This window comes from Bactrocera neohumeralis, unplaced genomic scaffold (assembly GCF_024586455.1).
Source record: "Bactrocera neohumeralis isolate Rockhampton unplaced genomic scaffold, APGP_CSIRO_Bneo_wtdbg2-racon-allhic-juicebox.fasta_v2 cluster10, whole genome shotgun sequence".
Lineage (NCBI taxonomy): Eukaryota > Metazoa > Arthropoda > Insecta > Diptera > Tephritidae > Bactrocera > Bactrocera neohumeralis.
In genome coordinates this window covers 25449424-25471609 of record NW_026089623.1, presented here as the reverse complement: position 1 = coordinate 25471609, position 22186 = coordinate 25449424, and the positions used below count along the sequence as shown (strand labels likewise).

General features: G+C 38.2%; 1 protein-coding gene across 1 annotated transcript; it reads left to right on the top strand.

Annotated features, from left to right (window-relative positions):
* The first annotated feature begins 2075 nt into the window (after nt 1–2075).
* LOC126765344 (52 kDa repressor of the inhibitor of the protein kinase-like) lies at nt 2076–2831 on the top strand. Its single transcript, XM_050483070.1, has 2 exons — nt 2076–2452; nt 2511–2831. Exons 1-2 carry the CDS (start codon nt 2076–2078, stop codon nt 2815–2817), a joined length of 684 nt encoding a protein of 227 aa, XP_050339027.1. The 3' UTR covers nt 2818–2831.
* Nucleotides 2832–22186: the final 19355 nt, after the last annotated feature.

The window sequence follows — 22186 nt, the reverse complement described above, 5'->3', positions numbered from 1 at the left end:
TTATATATATCAAAGTGATCAGGGTGACGAGTAGAGTTGAAATCCGGATGACTGTCTGTCCGTCCGTCCGTCCGTGCAAGCTGTAACTTGGGTAAAAATTGAGATATCATGATGAAACTTGGTACACGTATTTCTTGGCAAAAACTGCTCACTGCCACGCCCACAAAATGGCGAAAACCGAAAACCTATAAAGTGTCATAACTAAGCCATAAATAAAGATATTAAAGTGAAATGGCACAAAGGATCGCATTAGGGAGGGGCATATTTGGACGTAATTTTTTTGGAAAAGTGGGCGTGGCCCCGCCCCCGACTAAGTTTTTTGTACATATCTCGGAAACTACTATAGCTTTGTTAACCAAACTCTATACAGTCGTTTTCTTCAGGCATTTACATATACAGTTCAAAAATGGAAGAAATCGGATAATAACCACGCCCACCTCCCATACAAAGGTTATGTTGAAAATCACTAAAAGTGCGTTAACCGACTAACAAAAAATGTCAGAAACACTTAATTTTACAGAAGAAATGGTAGAAGGAAGCTGCACCCAGGATTTTTTTAAAAATTGAAAATTGAATCCACTTATGGATCAAAAACCATATCTCAGGAACTACTCAACCGATTTCAATGAAATTCGGTATATAATATTTTCTTAACAGACTGATGACATGTACGAAATATGGGTGAAATCGGTTCACAACCACGCCTTCTTCCAATATAACGCTATTTTGATTTCCATCTGATACCTTCTCTGTATAATATATACATATGTACATTAGGAACCAATGATGATAACGGAATAAAACTTTACACAAACACGGTATTTGAAAAATATGTAAATGACCGATAATGAAATCTCGATTATCACTTCATCATGCGAGAGTATAAAATGTTCGGTGGCACCCGAACTTAGCCCTTCCTTACTTGTTTGGTTTTGTTTATTGTACCGGACCGTTTATGTATGGTCAATAAATGTCGGATAATTATTGCAAATTTAAATTCGGTTATTATATATATAATCAGGGGCGAACGCAGGGGGGGTAATTGAATTTTTAAATAATAGAATTTAATTCTACATAGTCATTTGAAAAATTGTAATTTGTTGTTTTCAAAGCAATCTTTCTGCCGACGATGTATGAATATGTAAAATAAATGAATACATTAGTCACTAACAGCGTTGCCGTTTTGATACAATTGTATCTTTTTTGGTACTTTTTTTTCTAAATTTTGTGATTTGATACCTTTTTGTTCACAAACGGCCTATTTTGATACTTTTCTGCTGATAGAATTTAAGTTTTTGAAACTATGAAAATGTTAAACTAAAAACAAATCTATTGTATCTGGATAGTATTAAAAAGTTGTGGGAATGTAGGCCAATTAAAAAACCCAGAAAAATATAAACTGGACAGAGACATTTTTTTAATTTGCTTCAAAGTAATGAGTTTGCCTTATAACTCTGTGGCTGCTGAACTGGATTTTTTTAGATTTAAGGGGAATTGCGAGTCGAAAATGCACTTCTTTTGAAAATTAGTTCTGAACTGAAAAGTCACCAATAAGGTTTCTATTATTTTTTTAGCGTTTATTGTTAATCATAAGACAGGAAAAATAAACACTCATTTATTATGACTTTCAGTTTTCGTTCCATGAGCAAACTGTTGTGAAATAAATTTAAATTAAAAAAATTATGCTATTTGCAAAAAAATACTTGAGTGTCTTAACTAAAATGTCTATATTTTTAATAAAAACGACCAGAAAAAACTGGTCTGAATTAGATACACAACTTTACTTATTATTTGTTTTTCAAATGAAAATTTTTAAAACAACGGTTGTGCTTTTGATACTTTTTGATACTTTTTTTGCTTGGCAACATATACTTAATTTTTTTAGCTCGCGGCAACACTTGTCACTAATGATTAGAGCGTGAATGAGAATAGAACAAATGAATTATGTGCGTACGTGCGTACTAAAGCCAATTTTTGCATTATCAAATCACATAAGCCTATGTTTGCAGCAAATAGACTGTGATTTGAGCAGCTGCATTGCTTATGCAAATAATTTGTATGCTGAAATTAGTGAAATGCGCAAGGATTTTGAACAATCGTTTAAACTAATTTTTGAATCAATTAAAACAATAGCCGCAGAATTAGATTTAGAAATCAAAATTCCGCGTTTGGCGAAACGGCAAACTAATCGCGACAATTATGAAGGCGAACCGGAAGAATATTACCGCAGATCTATTTATATACCGTTTTTAGATAATTTTTTGGACCAAATCAATGAACGAATTTTAAAACATCGAGAGCTGCTTTCCAAAATTGAAAACATTTTGCCAAATAATTGCGTAAATCTGGACGTTATTGAGATGCAGGAGACTGTTCGTGTTTTAGAAAAGCAATGGTCCGCTGATGTAGAAGATCCCGATGATTTCGTTGCTGAATTTAGAATGTGGAAAAGGTTAAAAATCTTTTCTTCAGATTATATTCTCTAACTAAAATTTTGATAATATTTTCAGGAGCTGGTTAAATCAATCAAAGAGATCCAAAACTTTTTTAGACGCGTTGAATTGTTGCGATGCAAAAATTTTCAAAACAGTGCATCGTTTTTTAAAGATTGGAGCAACAATCCCTATATCTGTCGCTTCAAGTGAACGCTCGTTTTCCTCACTTCGCAGGCTTAAAACATATTTAAGAAATAAAACTGGAGAAGCACGCCTGAACGGAATGGCTCTCTTGAATATCCATAGAGATATAGACGTGACGGAGGAAGAGATTTTAAATGTTATGGCCCAAAATAAAAGAAGATTAGACTTCAATTTGTGAATAAAATAATGAAACATTGTCTTTTTACCTAAAACCCCCCCCCAAATTTTTTTCCTGCGTTCGCCACTGTATATAATGTTCCCCTATGGTACCTATATATTCAAGTATGCCAAGTATAATTATAGAATGCTCGTATTGTTTTTGCGTTCTTTTCTTGTTGCGCGATACGAATCCAAAAAAGAGTTCACCACGCGCTAGTGTTCACCTCTTTATGCAAATATGTTATTAAGTTTTTAACTTCGTATAATATAATACGACGTTGTTATTATGTATGTATGTATGCTCGAATTTATTATTTCTTTAATTTCTCTTCTTGCCTTTTTATTGTTCCTTTTGCTTATTTATTTTAGATATACTGCTTACTGTTTTGAGGAACAGAAGCAGTATTGCGGAAAATCTTGCAAGTGGATACTTAAAATTAAATTGTTGTTTTATTAACTTGTTATGTGTGTTTGTAACACAGGGGTAAGCAAAGAGGCAAATAAAAGATTATTTTTACTGTTTTATATATGTAGGTATATAGATGATATATACATATAATTAAAATTTTGCCGGCTTGTACCGTTCAAACGGATTATCTTAAATATAAATCCGTTTGTTATCATCCATATGTACATACATATAATAAATAGAAATGAAAACGATACACTTACTTTATCTCGCCTCAAGGGGGTTTTTTGGGGGAAAGTATGCTTTTGGTCTGTTATGCCTGTGTGCTCCGATATTCCTGTTTTGTTGTCCTACGTCTGTGTGCTCCAGTTTTCTTATTTTTTTTTTGTTTAGCCCGATCGCGCCCGGATTATGTATATTAGATTAATTAGATTTTTATAACGCGGCGCGATCGTTTGATTTAGATTTCTTACTTTTTATGTAATTTGTGTAAAAAACCTATTTTTCTTTTTTATATTTTTACACATGAACATGTAATTACATACATATATATTCATATAATTACATATATACATATATGTTATTGTTTTAAAAATGAATTCCGTTTGTGTATGTGTATATGATAATAAATCTTTTTATCTCCTTTCTGTCACAGCAAAGCGCTTAACTTTTTACTTCACTTTAATTTAGCTTCATTCTTTTTATTTCGCTTTTTATATGTTTTAATATCACTGCACTCTTTATGTTTCTTTTTATACCCTGAACAGGGTATATTAAGTTTGTCACGAAGTTTGTAACACCCAGAAGGAATCGTCGGAGACATTATAAAGTATATATATAAATGATCAGTATATCGAGCTGAGTCGATTTAGCCATGTCCCTCTGTTTGTCTGTCTGTATATATACGAACTAGTCCCTCAGTTTTTAAGATATCGTCTTGAAATTTTGCAAACGTCATTTTCTCTTCAAGAAGCTGCTCATTTGTCGGAACGGCCGATATCGGACCACTATAACATATAGCTGCCATACAAACTGAACGATCGGAATCAAATGCTTGAATGGAAAACTTTCACATTTGACCAAATATATTCACGAAATTTGGTATATGTTATTTTCAAAGACAACAATGTAATATCCGAAGAAATTGTTCAGATCGGTTAACTATAGCATATAGCTGCCATACAAACTGAACGATCGGTATCAAGTTCTTGTATGGACAAATTTCACATTTGACAAGATATATTCACGAAATTTGGTATATATTATTTTCTAAAGCTACAATGTAATCTTCGAAGAAAATGTTCAGATCAGTTGACTATAGCATATAGCTGCCATACAAACTAAACGATCGGAATCAAGTTCTTGTATGGACAACTTTCACATTTGACAAGATATATTCACGAAATTTGGTATATATTATTTTCTAAAGCAACAATGTAATCTCCAAAGAAATTGATCAGATCGGTTTACTATAGCATATAGCTTCCATACAAACTGAACACATAGTTACTAACAGAAATGCTCCTGTGAAGGGTATTTAGCTTCGGTGCAACCGAAGTAAGTATTTTTTCTTGTTTCTTTTTAATTTTAAATTTGATTTTTGTTTTTCTATAGTGCCTTCCTGTAGGCTCGAAGGACCATGGTTTCTTCGATTAATTTCTACGCACTCACCGTTCTTAATTTTAGCAAAAACGAGAGAACACAATACTTCCGCAAGAATTTCACAACTTTATTTTATTAAACAGGAGCTTAGATTACAATTTAAGAGTTTAGAGTTTTAATACAAATTTTAATACGAATTTTGTCTTTTAAAAAGAACTGGATATTCGCACGCAGTTAGTACTCGGGTTTAATGGCACGGCTATCATCAGCGGATCGCAAAAAAGAAAAAGCGAACCTGTTTCCCCGCCCCTTTTGTTCCCTTTTGGCTGTGGTTATGTGTGATGTGGATTGTAGGTGGTGTCGAGATGTGTGTGGTGTATGAAGCGTGTTAGTGACGTGTATTTTAATGCGGTGAGTGTAGAGTGTTGTTGATGCGGAATTATATGTTGTTTGGGGCAGGTGACTGAGGCTAATTTAGCCAAAGTTCTTACCACTGGTGGGAGAAAAATAAAGATCTTTGTTTGACTGAGAATATATTCATTCTAATTTTTATTTGGTATTTTCATTACGTATATACTATTTTAAAAAGCTATCTTAAATAACTAAATATGTATATGTGTATGTGTGTATGTTTGTATGTATTGCAGTATATTCTTTATGCTGCTTGATATGAGGTTGTCTCCAAGTGTACAATGTAATACATGTGTGTATGTGTGTTTGATTCTATCTCATCTGTAAATTTATGACTTGTGTCCCCATGCATTTTTATTATTATTAGACGTGATACTTATGTAAGTATTACAAATTTCTTAACTTATCTTATTTAAGATAACGAACATGTTCAATTTTGAACATTCTTCCGGGCGGTAAAAGTGACTGCTGGAAAGATGACAACAGCTTGCGATCCTGTCATGGTGTCAACTAAGTGACGTTCACGATGACTATGCGCCTTCCTGTGTTGTATCAGTGATAGTTTGCTGACATATGTGATCGTAACGCTTCTATCGTAATCTGACATGTTGACATACGTGAACGAGTATATAAACGTATCCGTTCGTTCGAATCGTCATTCGAACGCAAATTACCAATCGTAATATACATTTTTTTTTAAATTTTATGTTTTTATAATTTTTAGTAATAAAGAACATAAAACCATCTCTCTTAAAAAATTAAAAAAAAAAATGATTTATATGAACAAAATTTTTGTATTTTAGTTGACATTACAAATAAAATTATTTACAAGGTAAAGGACAAATACATTTTTCAATCAAATTTATTAAAGAATACTTTATTTGGTCTCTTATCGTTTGGTCGATTGCGGTGAGGCGGTTCGCTACATCGGTGTCCATTTCTTGTCTGTGATAAGAATCGCAATTTTGAGGGTCGTAGGTTAGGTTAGGATAGGTAAGATGGCTGATCAAAGATCCTACGTAGACTAACAAATTAGTCCTTTGTGATGCCATTGAAAAGGAACTCCCGTGTTCGGACTTACAGATTGGCGAAGCGCTATGTAGCCAATACATAATTACACAGACGCTTAACTTCAACACCCTCTAGTTCGGTGGGGTGTCCAAAGGTATGCGCCCCTAAGTGTCTGAGTCTTGACCTCTCAAAAGCGGGACAGTCAAGCAAGAAGTGCTGGCTTGTTTCTACCGCATCTTCTTCCAAATAGCTTCTGCAGTCGGCATCTGGTAAGATACCCATTCTTACCGCATGTAAGCCAATAGAACAGTGGCCTGTTAAAAGACCCACTAACAATGAGAGGTTAGCCTTGCTGAGGGCTAAGAGATCATTAGATCTCCTGCGATCTATCCTGGCCTGCCGCTGCTGGCCCAGCGTTGGACGAGCATCCGCGTGGCCCAGCTATCTAATAGTAGAAAACAAGAAGAAACAGGAGCACCGATCCGTTCCCATTCAACCGATAATGATTCTAGGTTACCTTTCCTTGCTAACTCATCAGCTTTGCAATCGCCTGCAATTCCGCTATGGCCCGGCACCCACACCAGTCTAATCACAAAAACTCTAGCTGCTTGAGATAGCGACGGTAGACATTCTTCGACCAACCCTGAACGCACTGCGAATGAGTTCAAGGCTAATATAGCCGTTCTACTATCTAAGTGAATAGTCACTTCTCTGAAGGTGGATGCACACCGTAGCAGCAAATCAGCTGCTACCTTGATGGCTGCGACCTCAGCCTGGAATACACTACAACAGTCGGGAAGTCTAAAACAGGAGTTGATGGAGGGTTCCCGACAGTACACCCCTCCACCAACCTTCCCCCCAAGCTTTGACCCATCCGTGAAGAAGCTTGCTGTCCCCCCCCCTCCTCCAACGGTTTCTTCCCACCCACATCTCCCTCGTCGGTATATGGGCAGAGAAGGAGCCGCCAGAGCTCAGTATGGCGACTCCATGATCCAGATGATCCGGTATGCAGTCAAAGTTTGTAAGGATATCCGAATGACTAGATGCACGTTCCTTTAAGAAACCAGATTCTCTGAGTCTGATAGCCACCTTCGCGGCTATGCACCTACCGGCAATGTCCACCGGCGTTATATTCAAAATTGCATTAAGTGCCATGGTTGGGGTAGATCTTAATGCACCACATATGCTAATTAGCGCAGCCCGTTGAGCGCTTTCGAGTTTCTTGGCCAGTGTGGTCTTCCCTAAAGCCCTCCAACATATGAAGACACATTGAACAAGATGGGCTTTACTATGGTGTCATAGAGCCAGAGGACCACTTCCGGTGAGAGACCCCATCTTTTGCCAATAGCTCCTCTGCAGAAGTATAAGGCAATAGATGCCTTTTTTGCTCTCTCCTCGATATTCGGCTTCCATGAAAGCTTCTTATCCGGGATGAGCCCTAAATATTTCACTATATCCGCCGGTTGCAGGCGAATACCTCCCATCTGCGGCAGCGGTGCGACTGGGATTTTATATTTTCGGCTGAATAAAACCATTTCTGTTTTGTTTGGATTAATGGCGAGTCCACTACCGACCGCCCACTTTGTTACAGCCGCGATCCTCTAGTTTTTTGAGCAATTCGTCAACGACTAGGATCCATAGAAGAGGAGAGAGAACCCCAACTTGTGGTGTTCCCCTACTCACTCTTCGCTTCGCACGCGCGCTGCCCTATTCTTTTTCGATCACTCTGTCGCACAGAACACTGAGAATGAGGTGCTTGAGGTTCGATTCAACCCCAAGACCGTCAAGAGCAGTTACCACTGCCTCAGGCAGGACATTGTTGAAAGCTCCCTCAATATCAAGGAAGGTCCCAACAGCGAAGTCCTTGGCTTCAATGGCTTCTTCGAGCCATGACACGATAGTATGCAAGGCGGTATCTACTGACCTGCCTTTACGATAACCATGTTGTGCTCCTGACAGGTAGTCTCTCGGAATGCGCCTCTTTATATACTAGTCCATCAGTCTCTCCAGAGTCTTTAGCAGAAAGGAGGAGAGGCTGATTGGCCTGAAATCCTTGGCCGTGACATGGGAGCACCTGCCAGCCTTTGGGATGAACGTAACCTCGACTCGTCTCCAGGCCCCCGGGATGTAACCTAATCTGCTGCAGTTCGCATAGATCGGTGCCAACCAGCTTGATGACACCTTAACAGCCTGTTGCAGCTGCGCTGGTATGATGCCGTCTGGCCCGGGGACTTGAATGGTTTGAACGAGTTAATCGCCCACATCAAATGTCGCTCATCCAGGATGCCGACAAAGGCCGCGCAATCGTCATGCGGCACCCCGAGAGATCCCCTCACAGAGGACATGTTGTTCGGGAAATGAGCGTCGACAAGCATTTGAAGTGTTTCTTCACTACTGAAGGCCCACTTCCCTTTTGCGTTCTTGAGATACCCCATGGACACTGGCGTTTTTGCGAGAATACGTCTGAATCTCGGGGACTCGTGAAAGTCTTCCACTTTTTCACAGAAGCTCTTCCACGAGGTCCTCTTAGCCTTTCTTAACTGGGACTTGTATATTGAAAGTCGTGCTTTATACAAAGCCCAGTCACTAGATAACCCACTTTTGCGGGCCCTGTTGAATAAACGTCTACATGACGCCCTGATGTCTGAGAGCTCCTTAGTCCACCATAGAGGTTTCCCTCTGCCTTTCGGTGATCTCAGTGGACAAAACCTCTCCAGCGCAGCCTTGCACGCCGAGCTAAAGACTTCAACCCACTCCTCCACCGCATCGGTAGTGGCCAACGAGTCCACCCCCGGTGCGCGTAGGAAAGTTTGCGAAGGTCTTCGCCAATAATGAAATCAAAAAGCAACTCACCTCTACTGTAAATATCCGAGCTTCCCCAGATCTGGTGTCGCGATTTAGCGTCGGAACCCTTGATGACGCCAGTGTCAGTCTTAGACGCTTCGGCTAAGGTCCTCTTCAGCAGTAGGGGATGTGGCTCCACCACATCATCTTGTGGCATGTATGCGGAGATAAACCAGAAATCTCCGGTGTCACACTCCAATTTCGCTGGCACAATGTCAGCGCTGCTGAAATTAGGTAAAAGAAATACCGTTAATTCATTCCTTACCAGCATGCAGGCTCTGTTCCTACCTGCGTCCTTGGCCGTCAGGAGCCTATGGCTCTTTGTCTTCAATCCAGAGATCCCGTTACCAGTCAGCCAAGGGTCCTGGATCAGCGTCTTGTTCCAGATGGAGCAATAGATTGGTGGAGGCCGCCTTCGCATGCTGGAGGTTAATCTGGAGGAATTTCATCTTTCAGACTTTCCTCCAGGAACGCTATTCCCAAGTCGTGATCGACCCGAACCTCCTCAAACAGTTGTTCGAGGCTGAAGGTGGAGTCGCCAATCGACGAACCGCCCCCAACACTCGCAACATCCGAGGGATTCGGATCAACTTCCACGGTCATTTGACCGTCGGCGCCCTCTGTCGCATCGATTTCCACGGTCGTTTGACCGTCTGTACCCTTTGTTACATCCACCGCAGCCACCGCAGCTTGGGGGCCATCATCTCTGGCATCCGATGGAAGAACTTTTGGCACTACCATCTCAAAACTATAGCTTATGGCTCTCTTTGTTTTGCTGAGAGGACCGATGGATTCCGTGTTTAGCATTATCAGCGCTTGCCGATACGGTTCATCAGTTCTCTCCAGCCTTAAGACTCTCCAGTCCTGCGTTGGAAGTGAGGGATTACAATATCTGAGGATTTCCTTAATCTCACTCGGAGTGGAAGGTTCGCCCGGCAGCTAAACGCGAGCCCTAGGACGAAGAGGAAGATCCTCTTTGGCCACGGCCTCCAGTCTGGCTCCCTTCCAAACCTCCCCCACCCGAGAGACTGCCTTCTTGTATAAGATGGCCGATCTCTCGTCAGCACAACTTGTGAGCTTGTGCAGGCCCTGGTGCCAACCGGCACTCACACATTTCGGGGGTGGCCCTGGGTTTACCTTGACCATCCTCAGGAAGACCGATGAGATAGCCGCCGCTACCCTCTCCATTCATCATGGGAGATGGCACCGTCCTCCCTACTACGGTCGAGCACCCCCAGTACTATGGCCCCAGCGCCTTTAGCGATTTCGCTAAAGGTTGGCGCCTTTCCTGCTCGCGGTTTCTTACCAAGGGAGGTTTCTCCCTCGTGCGACCTCTGCCGCTTTACGGCCGGTTCTGTCCTGTTGGTTTCCGGTCCTATCCTATCGTCCTCGCTCAGCACTTTCTTGGCCCACTCAAGTGTACTAGCATGTTGCTCAGAAACCTGACCAGCCCAGGGTTCTACCAAATCCAATAAAAAATTTCTCAAAAACCGGTCCAAAGCCAAAAGGGTCATAACTTATTGTAAACTGTATGCAGATGTTATGTAATGCCTCACAAACGTTAGCAAATCTTCCACTTTTGTGTGATACATTCCTCTCTTGCCATATCTTAAAATTCTCCACCGTCTTTTTAAGATTCTAATTGTTCAACGATACATCTAGAAAGAAAATTGTGTTAATGAGGATTCATAACTTGTTTTCATACCTACGCTATTTCTACGATCTATTAGCTATCTCCGCTATTATACTATTTTTCATCCCCATCACTTTCACTAGAGCTCAAATAAAAAAACAAAGTTGGATCCATTTTGATATTTAATTATTTCGCAACAGTTTTGACATTTCCATTTTGTGACCTTAAAATACGATCCAAAGGAATGTGGAATTTAAAAACTATTGTAAATTGAAATCCTTTGAGAATATATTTTATAAATTTGTATATTGATAACTTTGGAAGAGCTAATTACATCTTCCTTGCTTGTATAGACGCGATCTTTTTTTTCCTTAACTTGGTTCTGCATTATAGCAACTTCGAGAGCTATATTTTTTTTTGGTTGCTTTTCATAGTTTGCAAAATATTTTCCTTTTTTGGTAAGATTAGGATTTGGCTCAACTAAAAAACCTTTGCATTTTTTCGTGAAATGTGTTGGTTTGTATATTAACTGAACTTCCTCTACCTTCTTATATGATTCAGCATTATCTTCCAAAATGTGGTCGATATCTTAATCTTCGTCCTCATCTTCGAACGATTTAATCTGGAAGAGATAGATGACAAGGTACCAATTCAGTTAGTTTTTCCTCAGCTATTGAAGATTCATGAAAAAGGATTCTTCTTCTACTATATTTTCCTTTTTGTTCCTCAGCAGAAGACAGATACATGCAAGATAGATAAAAGATTGGAACTTTTGTACATTTTAATTACCAGTCAAAATCGTAAAAAAATTTCAGGTTATTCTTCTATAGTAAAATTTTCTAACAGCACATCACGCTGAAGAGAACTATTTCGAACTCCCCTTGTAATCTCGCTTTACAAAATACTTTGCCGTTATTTCAAAGTTTAATTTTTCAACTTCAAGAAAAATTTTTGAAAAGTACTTTGTGTGAAAATTGTGCATTTGAAGAAACACATACTTCAAAAGTTTGATTGAGGAGTTGAATTTTCCTCTTGAATTTAGAGACTCCATGAATAAAATCAAGTGTATTTAATTTTATTCGTGAAAAGTGTTGGACGTGTGCAACATCGTTTCGGATACATCCGCTTGGACATCAAGAATTTTGTTCCTGGTTATACCCATGATTTTTTCCGCAACACTTTTCCAATTTGTGTAACTGGTGGTATTCTCCAAAGAAATCGTTGAAAGAATATTGATTTGGTCGCCTAGTGGACCTTGCTGTGCCTCGACTCATAGCCGCTGAATATTTCTTGGATAGCAGTTAGATCACTGTGTTTAGTCTGCTAAAACGGCTTATGTGACCGGTTTAATATGCGGGAATATACACCCGTCTTACAATTATCTTTGTTTTAATTTGAATGTATTTTGAACAGGGCTTTTTTGTATATTGCCTATTTTGTAAATACAGGACTTTTTAATTTTGGCTGAGCTCTTCATCCGGCTCGAAGGACCAAAAATGTAAAAAACTCAAAAAAGATTATTTATTCCTTACCTCTGGTGGGGGGAAATAAAACGACCTTCATTGAGTGAGAAATATTTCATTCTGATTTTATTGTTAATATTGTACACCTTATATACTATTTTAAGTCTTACTTATCTAGTTAAATATATGTGTATGTACGGCACACCACATGTGGTTGTTTTCAACTATACAATGCAATACATGTGTGTGTGTGTGTGCTGTCATACAAGATCTTTTATCTCATCATTGTTTATGCTGTATGGTTTGGGATTACTTTCAAGTGCACAAGTGCATTTGTAATCAATTGCCCAAACCTAAGTAAATATGTTTATATAACATATCTTGAGTACATGCGTATTGCATTTAAATGCATACGTGCCTCATGTATGTATGTACATATATGTGTTGCATATATATGCATGTATATTTATGTGTTTATTTATGTATGTATTGTATTGCCTCGGCATTGGCGAAGATAAGCCTGTTCAATATATTTGAACAACTTGCGTGACCGAAACTCCAATACATTTACACAATTTTTACTTGTCACTAACACTCCCTCACAAATTTTTGAAATGAGTAAGAAGTCACTCTATTGTGTCTTTTGTTTGTTTTATATTATATCATAAGCTCTTCACTCAACAGATTTTAAGCAAAAATAAAACAAAAGACAAACAAATTTTTTAGCTGTCACCGCTTATTGAAAACGATGGATGTGAAAGCGTACAGCATGATACCGTGAATTTGACGTTTGCTTGTTCGTTGTGACAAATTGAATTCGAAGAAAAAAAAATTCGGTTACAAACGCGTCGATAATTGAGAATTGTGCAGATTTGTGCATGTGCAAAATTATTTAAAATAAATATTTAAACCTATTTTAATTGTGTTTCTTTAATATTTGTGAATATTTTGTGTCTACAAGTGCAATAATATTTGGAAAAAGGGTGAGTAAAACAAATAATAATTCAATATGAAGAAAAATACATTTAGTGCATATATGAGCCGGGAAAAAAGGCTTTTAATCTTAGTGCATCTAACTTTGTGAAAAAGATGTAAATTTTGATTGTGATCCTGATGTGGAGGGATGCCGTTCACTAAGCTCCCTTGATTTTTCTTCAAATTGCAGTGATAGCTATGAATCCTTTTCGGAGGAATTCTAAAATGTTGAGAACGCCCCCAAACGGCAAAAATGAGGAATCCACCGCTGCTGGATTAACATTTAGTGAAACTGCTGATCGGGCAAGCAAAAGTGAAGAAAAATCACTAAATAATGAGTCCTCAAACTATTTCAACAACCTGGGCTGCAAATTAAAAGAGTTAGAAAATATGATGGCTGGTCAAAGGCATGTAAACCAGGCAATGCGCGATTTACTTAGTAGCATAATGTGCTTATATAGTAAAGCTGAGAAACCGGTGGAAAAAACGATGGTAGAGAAAGCAACACAGCTTTCTCATATTTCCAAAGAGATTAATACCCCAAAGCGGCTGCGAGAAGCATCGGGAGAGCTACCCCCCACAAAAAAGCCAAAAAAGGCTATTGAAAAGGTGCAACAAATGACCAGTGAGGCCACGAAAATAATAGATATCACGGGTCAACATAACGCATGTGAAAAATGGGTGGATGTTGTCAAAAAGAGAAAGCCGATTCAGAAGAAAATAAGAACGAAACCGGACGCCATCATTATAACCAAGAAGGAAGGGTCGTCGTATGCTGATATTTTACGAAAGATAAAAAGTGACAGCGGTCTTGAAGAGTTGGGAGCAAACGTGACCTACATAAGAAAAACGATGAAAGGAGACCTACTGATTGAGCTAAAAAATCAGGCGGACAAGAGAGCCGAATCATTCCAAAGCGTCTTAGAGGGCGCGGTGGGTGAAATGGCGCTAATACAGCCAAAAACCCATAGCGTCACAATAGTGTGTAAGGATTTAGATAAAATTACTGCACCTGAAGAAATCTGTGAGGCGCTAAAAAAAGAGTGCGGGATCCAAAACCTGGAGAAATCAAGCGTCAAAAGTATGAGAAAAACGCGTAGTGGCACACAGATAGCGTTAGTATGCCTACGTGCACAGGATGCCAAAGCTGCACTAAAGTCGGGCAAAGTTAAGATAGGATGGTCGATCTGCCGCCTTCGAGAATACTCGCCTATTCCTAGATGTTATAAATGTTTCCACCTGGGTCACATGGCGTGTAACTGCCGTAGTTTAACAGACAGATCTTCTCAATGCACCCGTTGCGGAACCGCGGGCCATTTAGCAAAGGCATGTTCCGAGCTGCATGCTCTGCAAAGGGGAACACTCCGTATTGAGCATGACTTGCCCCAAGTACGTGAAGATGGTGAAGACTCTAAGGAAATGAGGATAATACAGTTAAACTTAAATCATTTCGCAGCAGCACAGGATTTACTAGATCAGACAATCACAGAAGAGAACATTGATGTCGCCATACTAAGTGAACAATACTCCCAGCGTCCGGAAAGCACATGGATTGCAGATAAAACCGGCAAGGCAGCAATATGGTCCTGCAAAGGACAACCTTTCAAGACCAGCTCCAGAGAAGCTCATAACTTTTTCACATGGGCGAATATACAAGGGATATGTTTTGTTAGTTGCTATGCTCGTCCCAGCGCAGCAATAACAGAATTTGAAGATTTCCTCTTAAGGCTCTCTTTAGAAACCAGAGGCAAAACTCCAATTGTAATAGCGGGTGATTTTAACGCATGGTCGACTGCATGGGGCAGCAGATATACAAACCATCGCGGGCGCCTAATTCAAGAATCCCTAAATCAAACGAACCTAACAATAATAAACAGTGGAACGCAAAACACGTACCAAAAAGGAAACAAAGGATCCATAATTGACATTATGTTCGCAACTGATTCACTCAGCAGGCACATAAAATGGACAGTGTCAAATTTATACACATATAGTGATCATATGGCGATTATAGCTCAAATTTCGTACACCCCTGAGTCGGAACCCCTCAGCAAAAGCACTTCCCGAAAGCGAAGCTGGAAGCAACAGGAGTTTGATCCAGACCTTTTTGAGCTAGTCTGGAGTGCATCAAGAGCACCAGATGACGATGCCGTCCATCTGGTATCTACAGTGCGAAAGGAACTGGTCGCAGCATGCGATGCAACAATGCGCAGAACAACACAAAATAACAAACGGAGGCCTGTATATTGGTGGAATGTGGAAATTTCCACGCTGAGAAAGCTTTGTCACTCAGCTAGACGGCGACTACAGCGTAACCAGGTTGAAACGAACGAAAAACGCCTAAAAAAAGAATTTAAAAGCCACAAGAAGCTTCTAAAGTCGGCAATTACCCGGAGCAAAAAGACATGTTTTGAGAAGCTATGTAAAGAAGCAAACATTGACCCTTGGGGAACTGCTTACAAAATCTGTATGTCAAGATTTAAAAATAAGCAGCAGCAACCGAAAGATGCAATTTTTATGGGAAAAGTCGTCGAAACATTATTCCCGAAACACGACCAGATTTCATATGCCAAGCGACAAAACGAAGCTGCAGAGTCACCCCCTTTAGTCACAGAAGAAGAGCTCCTGGCCATAGCAAAGAAAATAAAAAACAACAAAGCACCTGGATTAGATGGCATACCTAATAGAGCTTTGAAGGAAGCTATAAGCTCAAAACCTCAACTGTTTGCTAAAATGTACAACGCTTGTATAAAAGGAAGAGGTATTCCCCGACTCGTGGAAAGTACAACGTTTGGTTCTGCTCCCAAAACCAAAGAAACCACCTGAAGAACCTTCATCGTACCGACCTTTGTGTATGCTAGACACAATGGGTAAGGTGTACGAAAGTATAATACGAAACCGCTTGGAGTTAGTAATCCAGAAAGCTGGCGGACTATCAGAGAGACAATACGGCTTTATAAAAAAGAGATCCACAATTGACGCACTACGAGAAGTCGTCGATACTGCGAAATGTGCAGTAAGTGGGAAAAGATGGAAAGGTGGCACGAAAAAGTAATGCGCACTGATCACCCTGGAAGTCAAGAATGCGTTCAACACGGCAAAATGGGCACACATAATCGAAGCCCTGGAAAAAATTCGCGCCCCAGAATACCTCATAAACATTATAACGAGTTATTTTAAACATAGAAGGCTGATTTATGATACGAACGAAGGAGCCAAGAGCTACTCTATCTCGAGTGGAGTACCCCAAGGGTCAGTGTTAGGCCCGCTGTTATGGAACCTCATGTATGACGGGGTGCTAAGAAGGCAGCAACCAAAAGATGTGAAACTAATAGCATATGCGGACGATCTCATGGTGGTAGCAGTGGCAAAACAATTAGTCGACCTAAGAAGCAAATGTAACGAGTGCGTAAATGATCTACGGCACTGGTTCTCTTGTGTGAGTCTGGAACTGGCGGAGCAAAAAACTGAAGTTTTACTTATAAGCACCAGAAAGGTAGAGGAACAAATAGAGCTCACCATAGGAGCGTGCGAGATTACTTCGCAGAAGCAGCTGAAGTATCTGGGGGTAATATTAGATTCTAAATTAAAATTCAAAGAACACCTGGAGTATTCCTCCAGTAAAGCAAACACAATTTACAATGCACTATCGAGAATGATGACCAATACAGGCTGTGTGCGTTCCAGCCGGCGATTCTTAATAGCGAAAGCAATGAGCTCCGTAATACTGTACGCAGCACCAGTATGGATACAGGCAATGAATATAAAAGCGTATGCTAAACAAATAATTGCAGTGCATAGGCTTTCTGCAATTCGAGTAATAAGTGCTTTCCGGACTACATCAACTGACGCTGCTGAAGTATTAGCCAGCATGCTGCCCATTGACATCCAGGGAGATGAACTCGAGCGTTTATATCATCTATCAGTGCCTAAAACAGTATCGGCAAAGACAGCGGAGAGGAACAAGAGCATTAAAATGTGGCAGGAGCGGTGGAATTCCTCATCCAAAGGGCGTTGGACCCACCGACTTATACCGGACATCCACTCTTGGATTGATAGACGACATGGAGACTTAGACTTTTATCTGACCCAAATACTTAGTGGACATGGGTGCTTTAGAAGTTACCTTTTCAGATTCCACAATGACATTAGTCCGAACTGTCCGACGTGTACAGAGCATATAGAAGACTCTGAACATGTATTATTTTATTGCCCTAGATTTTCAAATACAAGGGAAAAACTAAAAACCACACTCGGTGGTAGTTTTACAGTCGATAATTTAACGACACTCATGTGTCAGTCGACTGATAAATGGAAAGCTGTCAGCGAAGCGTCAGCATCCATAATGACAAAACTGAGACTTTTTGAACAAATTAGGCGTCCGTCAGTCCGCGCGATAGAGGAGACTTAAATGTCCTGTCCCTCCCACGAAGTAATACTTAATCGGTGGTCCCGTGGGAGAGTCCTGAGTTGGGAGTAGGTTAGGTTTAGCGGATTAAAGTTCCGCACTCCGGCTTTCGATGCTTCCCCCTACTATACAAAAAACAAAAAAAAAAAAAAAGCTATGTTAGTGATAGGAATAATAGAGATAGCGAAATTTTAAAAGTGATAGAAAATAATTAATTTAGTTTAGAATTAAAAGCTTGGGCTTTAAGAAATAGGGTATCCCATAATACTGTAACCGATCTTCTGCAAACGTTGCGAAAAATAGGTTGCACAGATTTATCTCTAACGGCTAAAAGTCTCCTAGGTACCTGCCGAAAAAAAAAATAAATATTCAAACGATTCCAAGTGGAACTTTTTTATATAGTGGAATCCAAAATCATTCTGAGAAAAATTCATTTCCTCAACTTGAAAATGAAAATAATATTGTGCTGGATGTGGGAATAGATGGTCTGCAATTATTCAAGAATTCGAATAAAGTATTGTGGCCTATTCTAGCATCGATAGTTAATTTTCCAACCGAATTGCCGTTTACAATTTCGTGCTTTTCTGGAACAGAAAAACCTTGGAGCCTTAATGATTTTTTAAAAGAATTTTGTGAAGAAGTAAGTTATTTAAAAAAAGTGGTCTTCATTTTATCCTGGAAAGAAAAAATTTGATATTCGTTTGTTTTGCTGCGATGCTCCCGCTCGAGCTTTTGTTACAGGTGTGCAGTCGCACACTGGAAAAAGTAGTTGTTCTAAATGTGATCAAGTGGGTGACTACAAAGAAAGGAGAGTTTGTTTTTCAAAGCAAATAATACATTTAAGAACTGGCCAACCGTTTAAAAATAGAAGTGACAGATCACATCACATTAATCCTTTTAAATTTAGAAAAAGCTGAATAAATTACCGCCCCAATTTATTGGGGAATATAAACCACTGATTTCAATGTTCACTCACACTCGCGCGAGTGTTTAAAATGAAAAAAAGGTTATTTAGTTAAAAGGTACAATTTATTTCAAATTATCGTTTATTTACAGTACAATGGTTTGCGAAAATATGTATATCGCGTCGGATCGAGGTAGAATGTGTTGGATCGCTGTAAGTCGGTGCAGGCGGAACGATGATGATCGAAACCAAATTGGGAATTCCGCGGCGCAGTGTGGATTGGAAAGTATCAAACGTTTGTAGATGGGCGGCTTGTCTAATACAAATATTAGATAACGAATGAGTGTATGGCGAATATTCAAATCCTTTTTGTTGGTTTAGCGGCATGCGATGTCGTCGTGTGGTGACCGCATGCTGGGTGTGGTGTCATCAGCTGTGGTGAATTGCACTGTAGCATTAGGATGCGCCAGTTTTATCGGGTAGAGGGGGTGGATGCTTAACTCATTTAAACAAAAGCATTTTAGAGTCAGGAAATTTCAAAATGGTTTCCCAATTTCCTTTAGACCCAATGCACCTTGTAGATCTTGGTGTATGTAAAAAGTTGCTTCAATTGCTGATTTAAAAAGGCAATATAAACGTAAGCAAAGTTAACGAAAAAATAACATTTTTTTCCAATTTAGTTCCTTCAGAGTTCGGTCGAATATGTAGAGGTTTTGATGAAATCAGCAATTGGAAAGCGACAGAGTTTAGGCAGTTCTTATTGTATATATGTAGGTATATTTGTCCTAAAGAATTGCATTGGTGGTGACCATTACTACCATTTCCTCTTATTGCACGCAGGTATAAGGCTACTATCATGCAAGAAGTCTTATGGCACTGAAGCTAATGTTGCCCAACAAATCTTGGAAGAATTCGTTGATTTGTTTGGAAATACATATATACGGTGCCCATTTAGTTAGTTACAATATACATGGTTTACTCTATTTAACTGACTGTATCAAGCAATATGGTCCTCTAGACAACTTTTCCGCTTACAAGTTTGAAAATCACATGCAATATTTAAAAAAAACTTATAATTGATTTTTCATTACATTTTTATAGATTCTTTCATCACTTGTGGACTTGCTAATTTCGAGTAACAAATGCGGAAGTCCATCGAAATAAGCCACCATAGATTTAAGCAAAAAAAATATAGGAAGCGAAAAGATGAATGATAAATATAATATTGTAATAATTTTTTTGATATACATATGTATACATATACATATAATGTATATAAGAATTTATACAAATAATTTTTATATTATTAAAAAAAAATGTCAAAAGATGAAGGAAATGAATTTAATGTAAATCTAAATAAAATTATTTTATTATTAAAATTAATAAAAAAATATATTTTATAAAAAAAATCTTTTTATTTTAGAGTTTCGAACTTCAGGTTGAAGGAATGACAAGCGAGTGGTTTACCCACTAGGCTATTGCAGAATGCACCGTCACGCTTTCCTGAAAGCAATTTTGTTGATTTATACCAAATTTAATGAAAGTGTGAGAAAGAAGGATATAGTTTTATTACAGCAGAAAATATGTGAGCGAGAAGGTGATAAAAGATCACATGTATACAAAAGTTTCGGGAACTTTTTTCATTCGCCCTTAAGAACGTGATAGGAAAAAGTGAAAATTAAACCGGCACGCGTTACCGGCATGTCACTAAGTAACATGACCGTCACTGTTCTAACTGGGTAGTTTTGCTGGAAGTTTGAAGTTATAAGATTATATGGGAGATAGTATTGAGCTGATTTTATCTATTTTTGGCAATACTATATTTTATTTACAGAAAATGATTATCTCTGAGTTGCTTTAAGAAACCTCACATGGCATCACCAATATACAATAAGGAGTAAAATATAATATATATAAATAAATTATATTCAACTAAATGTTGGAAAATTCTTATGGTAGTTAAATGGGGTCAAGGGCAAGTTTTTACCCTATTTTATCAATTTTTGGCAAAAAGATGCACCATTATTAAAAAATCATTTTTTTTACCTATATATGGGGAATAGTTTCAGTCGAAATTAGGAAAATTTTTCTATTAGGTATATGGGGACTGAGGGAATTATTGATCCGGTTCAACCCATTTTTTATATATGGACATACTATTATCAGAATTGGATTATCTCCAAATTTCCTCATTCCATTGTTGCTTGGTTTGTATAATGGAAAGTGAAACAATCAGATGAAATTTAAAATTGTGTTATACGAAAAGTAGGCATTTTTTAAATAGAAAATTCAGAATTATAACCCACACCAAATTGGGTGGAAATCGGTGGAGTGCCTCACCCATCGTTTCCTATAGCCGTCTTGTATTATCTAGAGTATAAAATCTTTGTCTCTGACGCATTTATTTATAGATTTATCGCACCCGTTTTCACAAGGTTGGTGGGAATGCCAAGAATATTTGTGTATTGAACTTTTTTCGAGGTCGGAGCAACTCCCACTTTTAAAAAATGTTTCAACCATAAATGCTCCTTTCTATTGCAATTCATTGTACTTATTAATAGCATTTTATCTTATTGTGGAGCTTAGTTATGTCACTTTAAAGGGTTTCGATTAATGCCGTTTCATGGTTTCATCAATATATCTCAATTTTTACTCAAGTTATCAGACGGACGAACAGACAGACAGTCATTCGCAATTCGACTCGTCCTTTTGATCACTTTCATATATAACGCAATATCTATTTTGATTAGTTTTAAGTAATACAAACAACCATTAGGTTAACAAAACTGTTATACTCTCTAGCAACATATTACAAATGTATAACACGAGGAAATAAACTCTCCATTCAGAATATACATACATATGTGCTAGAGTTACATGACACAAGTGACAAGTGGGGTCCATATTTTGTCCTGATTTTTAACAAATAGATTGAAATAAACTTGATATTCTTAGCAAATCTTTAAATTTTTACTTAAGTCATACATTTCTCTGAGTCAGTGTCTCGTTTACAATATCTCGAATACATTTTGTACTAAATGTTAAAGGAAAGAAAATTATGAAATACTTACTTTTGTCGGTTTAGGCTGTGACACTTGTTACAAAATAAATTGCAAAATACAGCCATCTTGTGTCGTGAATATTTTGAAATGAAGATGCAATATTTTTCTTAATTCGTGAAATACATATCCCATTATTATTATTTTATTGAATTGATAATACAATTACACCTTAACATTCTAAAAATTTTACAGCATTAGCGACTAAGGCCATCAGCTTCTTAAATATTGGTAAACGAATATACAATGGTTTCGTTATTTAAGAGTATCAAACTTCAAAATAGATATCTAGTGTACATATAAATTTAATAAACTCTTTTATATTAGTATGTGTTACATTTGTTAGTAATTCTGTTAAATTTAAGTTGAGACGGTTGTGTTCCAATGATGTGCAGTTTTGTATTAAATGTTGAGTTGTGAGATTCTCGGTATTACAATATGGGCAAACTGGTGTTTGTGAGTTTTCCAATATATGTTTGTGTGTTAGTTTGGTGTGACCCAACCGAAAGCGAGTATATACAATGCAATGTCTTCTGGATATGGTTGTAGGGAAGAGAGGCGATCTTCGTGAAGATTTATTATTTTGTAATAGTGGGAGTATTGGCTCCAGTGTTCATTTTCGGCCTCACGATAGGATTTTTTAGCAAAATTTTTAATGTCGTTTTTATT

Coding starts and splice junctions, on each gene's coding strand:
- LOC126765344 (XM_050483070.1), top strand. CDS start 2,076: ATGCGCAAGGATTTTGAACAATCGTTTAAACTAATTTTTGAATCAATT. Junction 2,453..2,510: donor GAATTTAGAATGTGGAAAAG/GTTAAAAATCTT, acceptor TAATATTTTCAG/GAGCTGGTTAAATCAATCAA.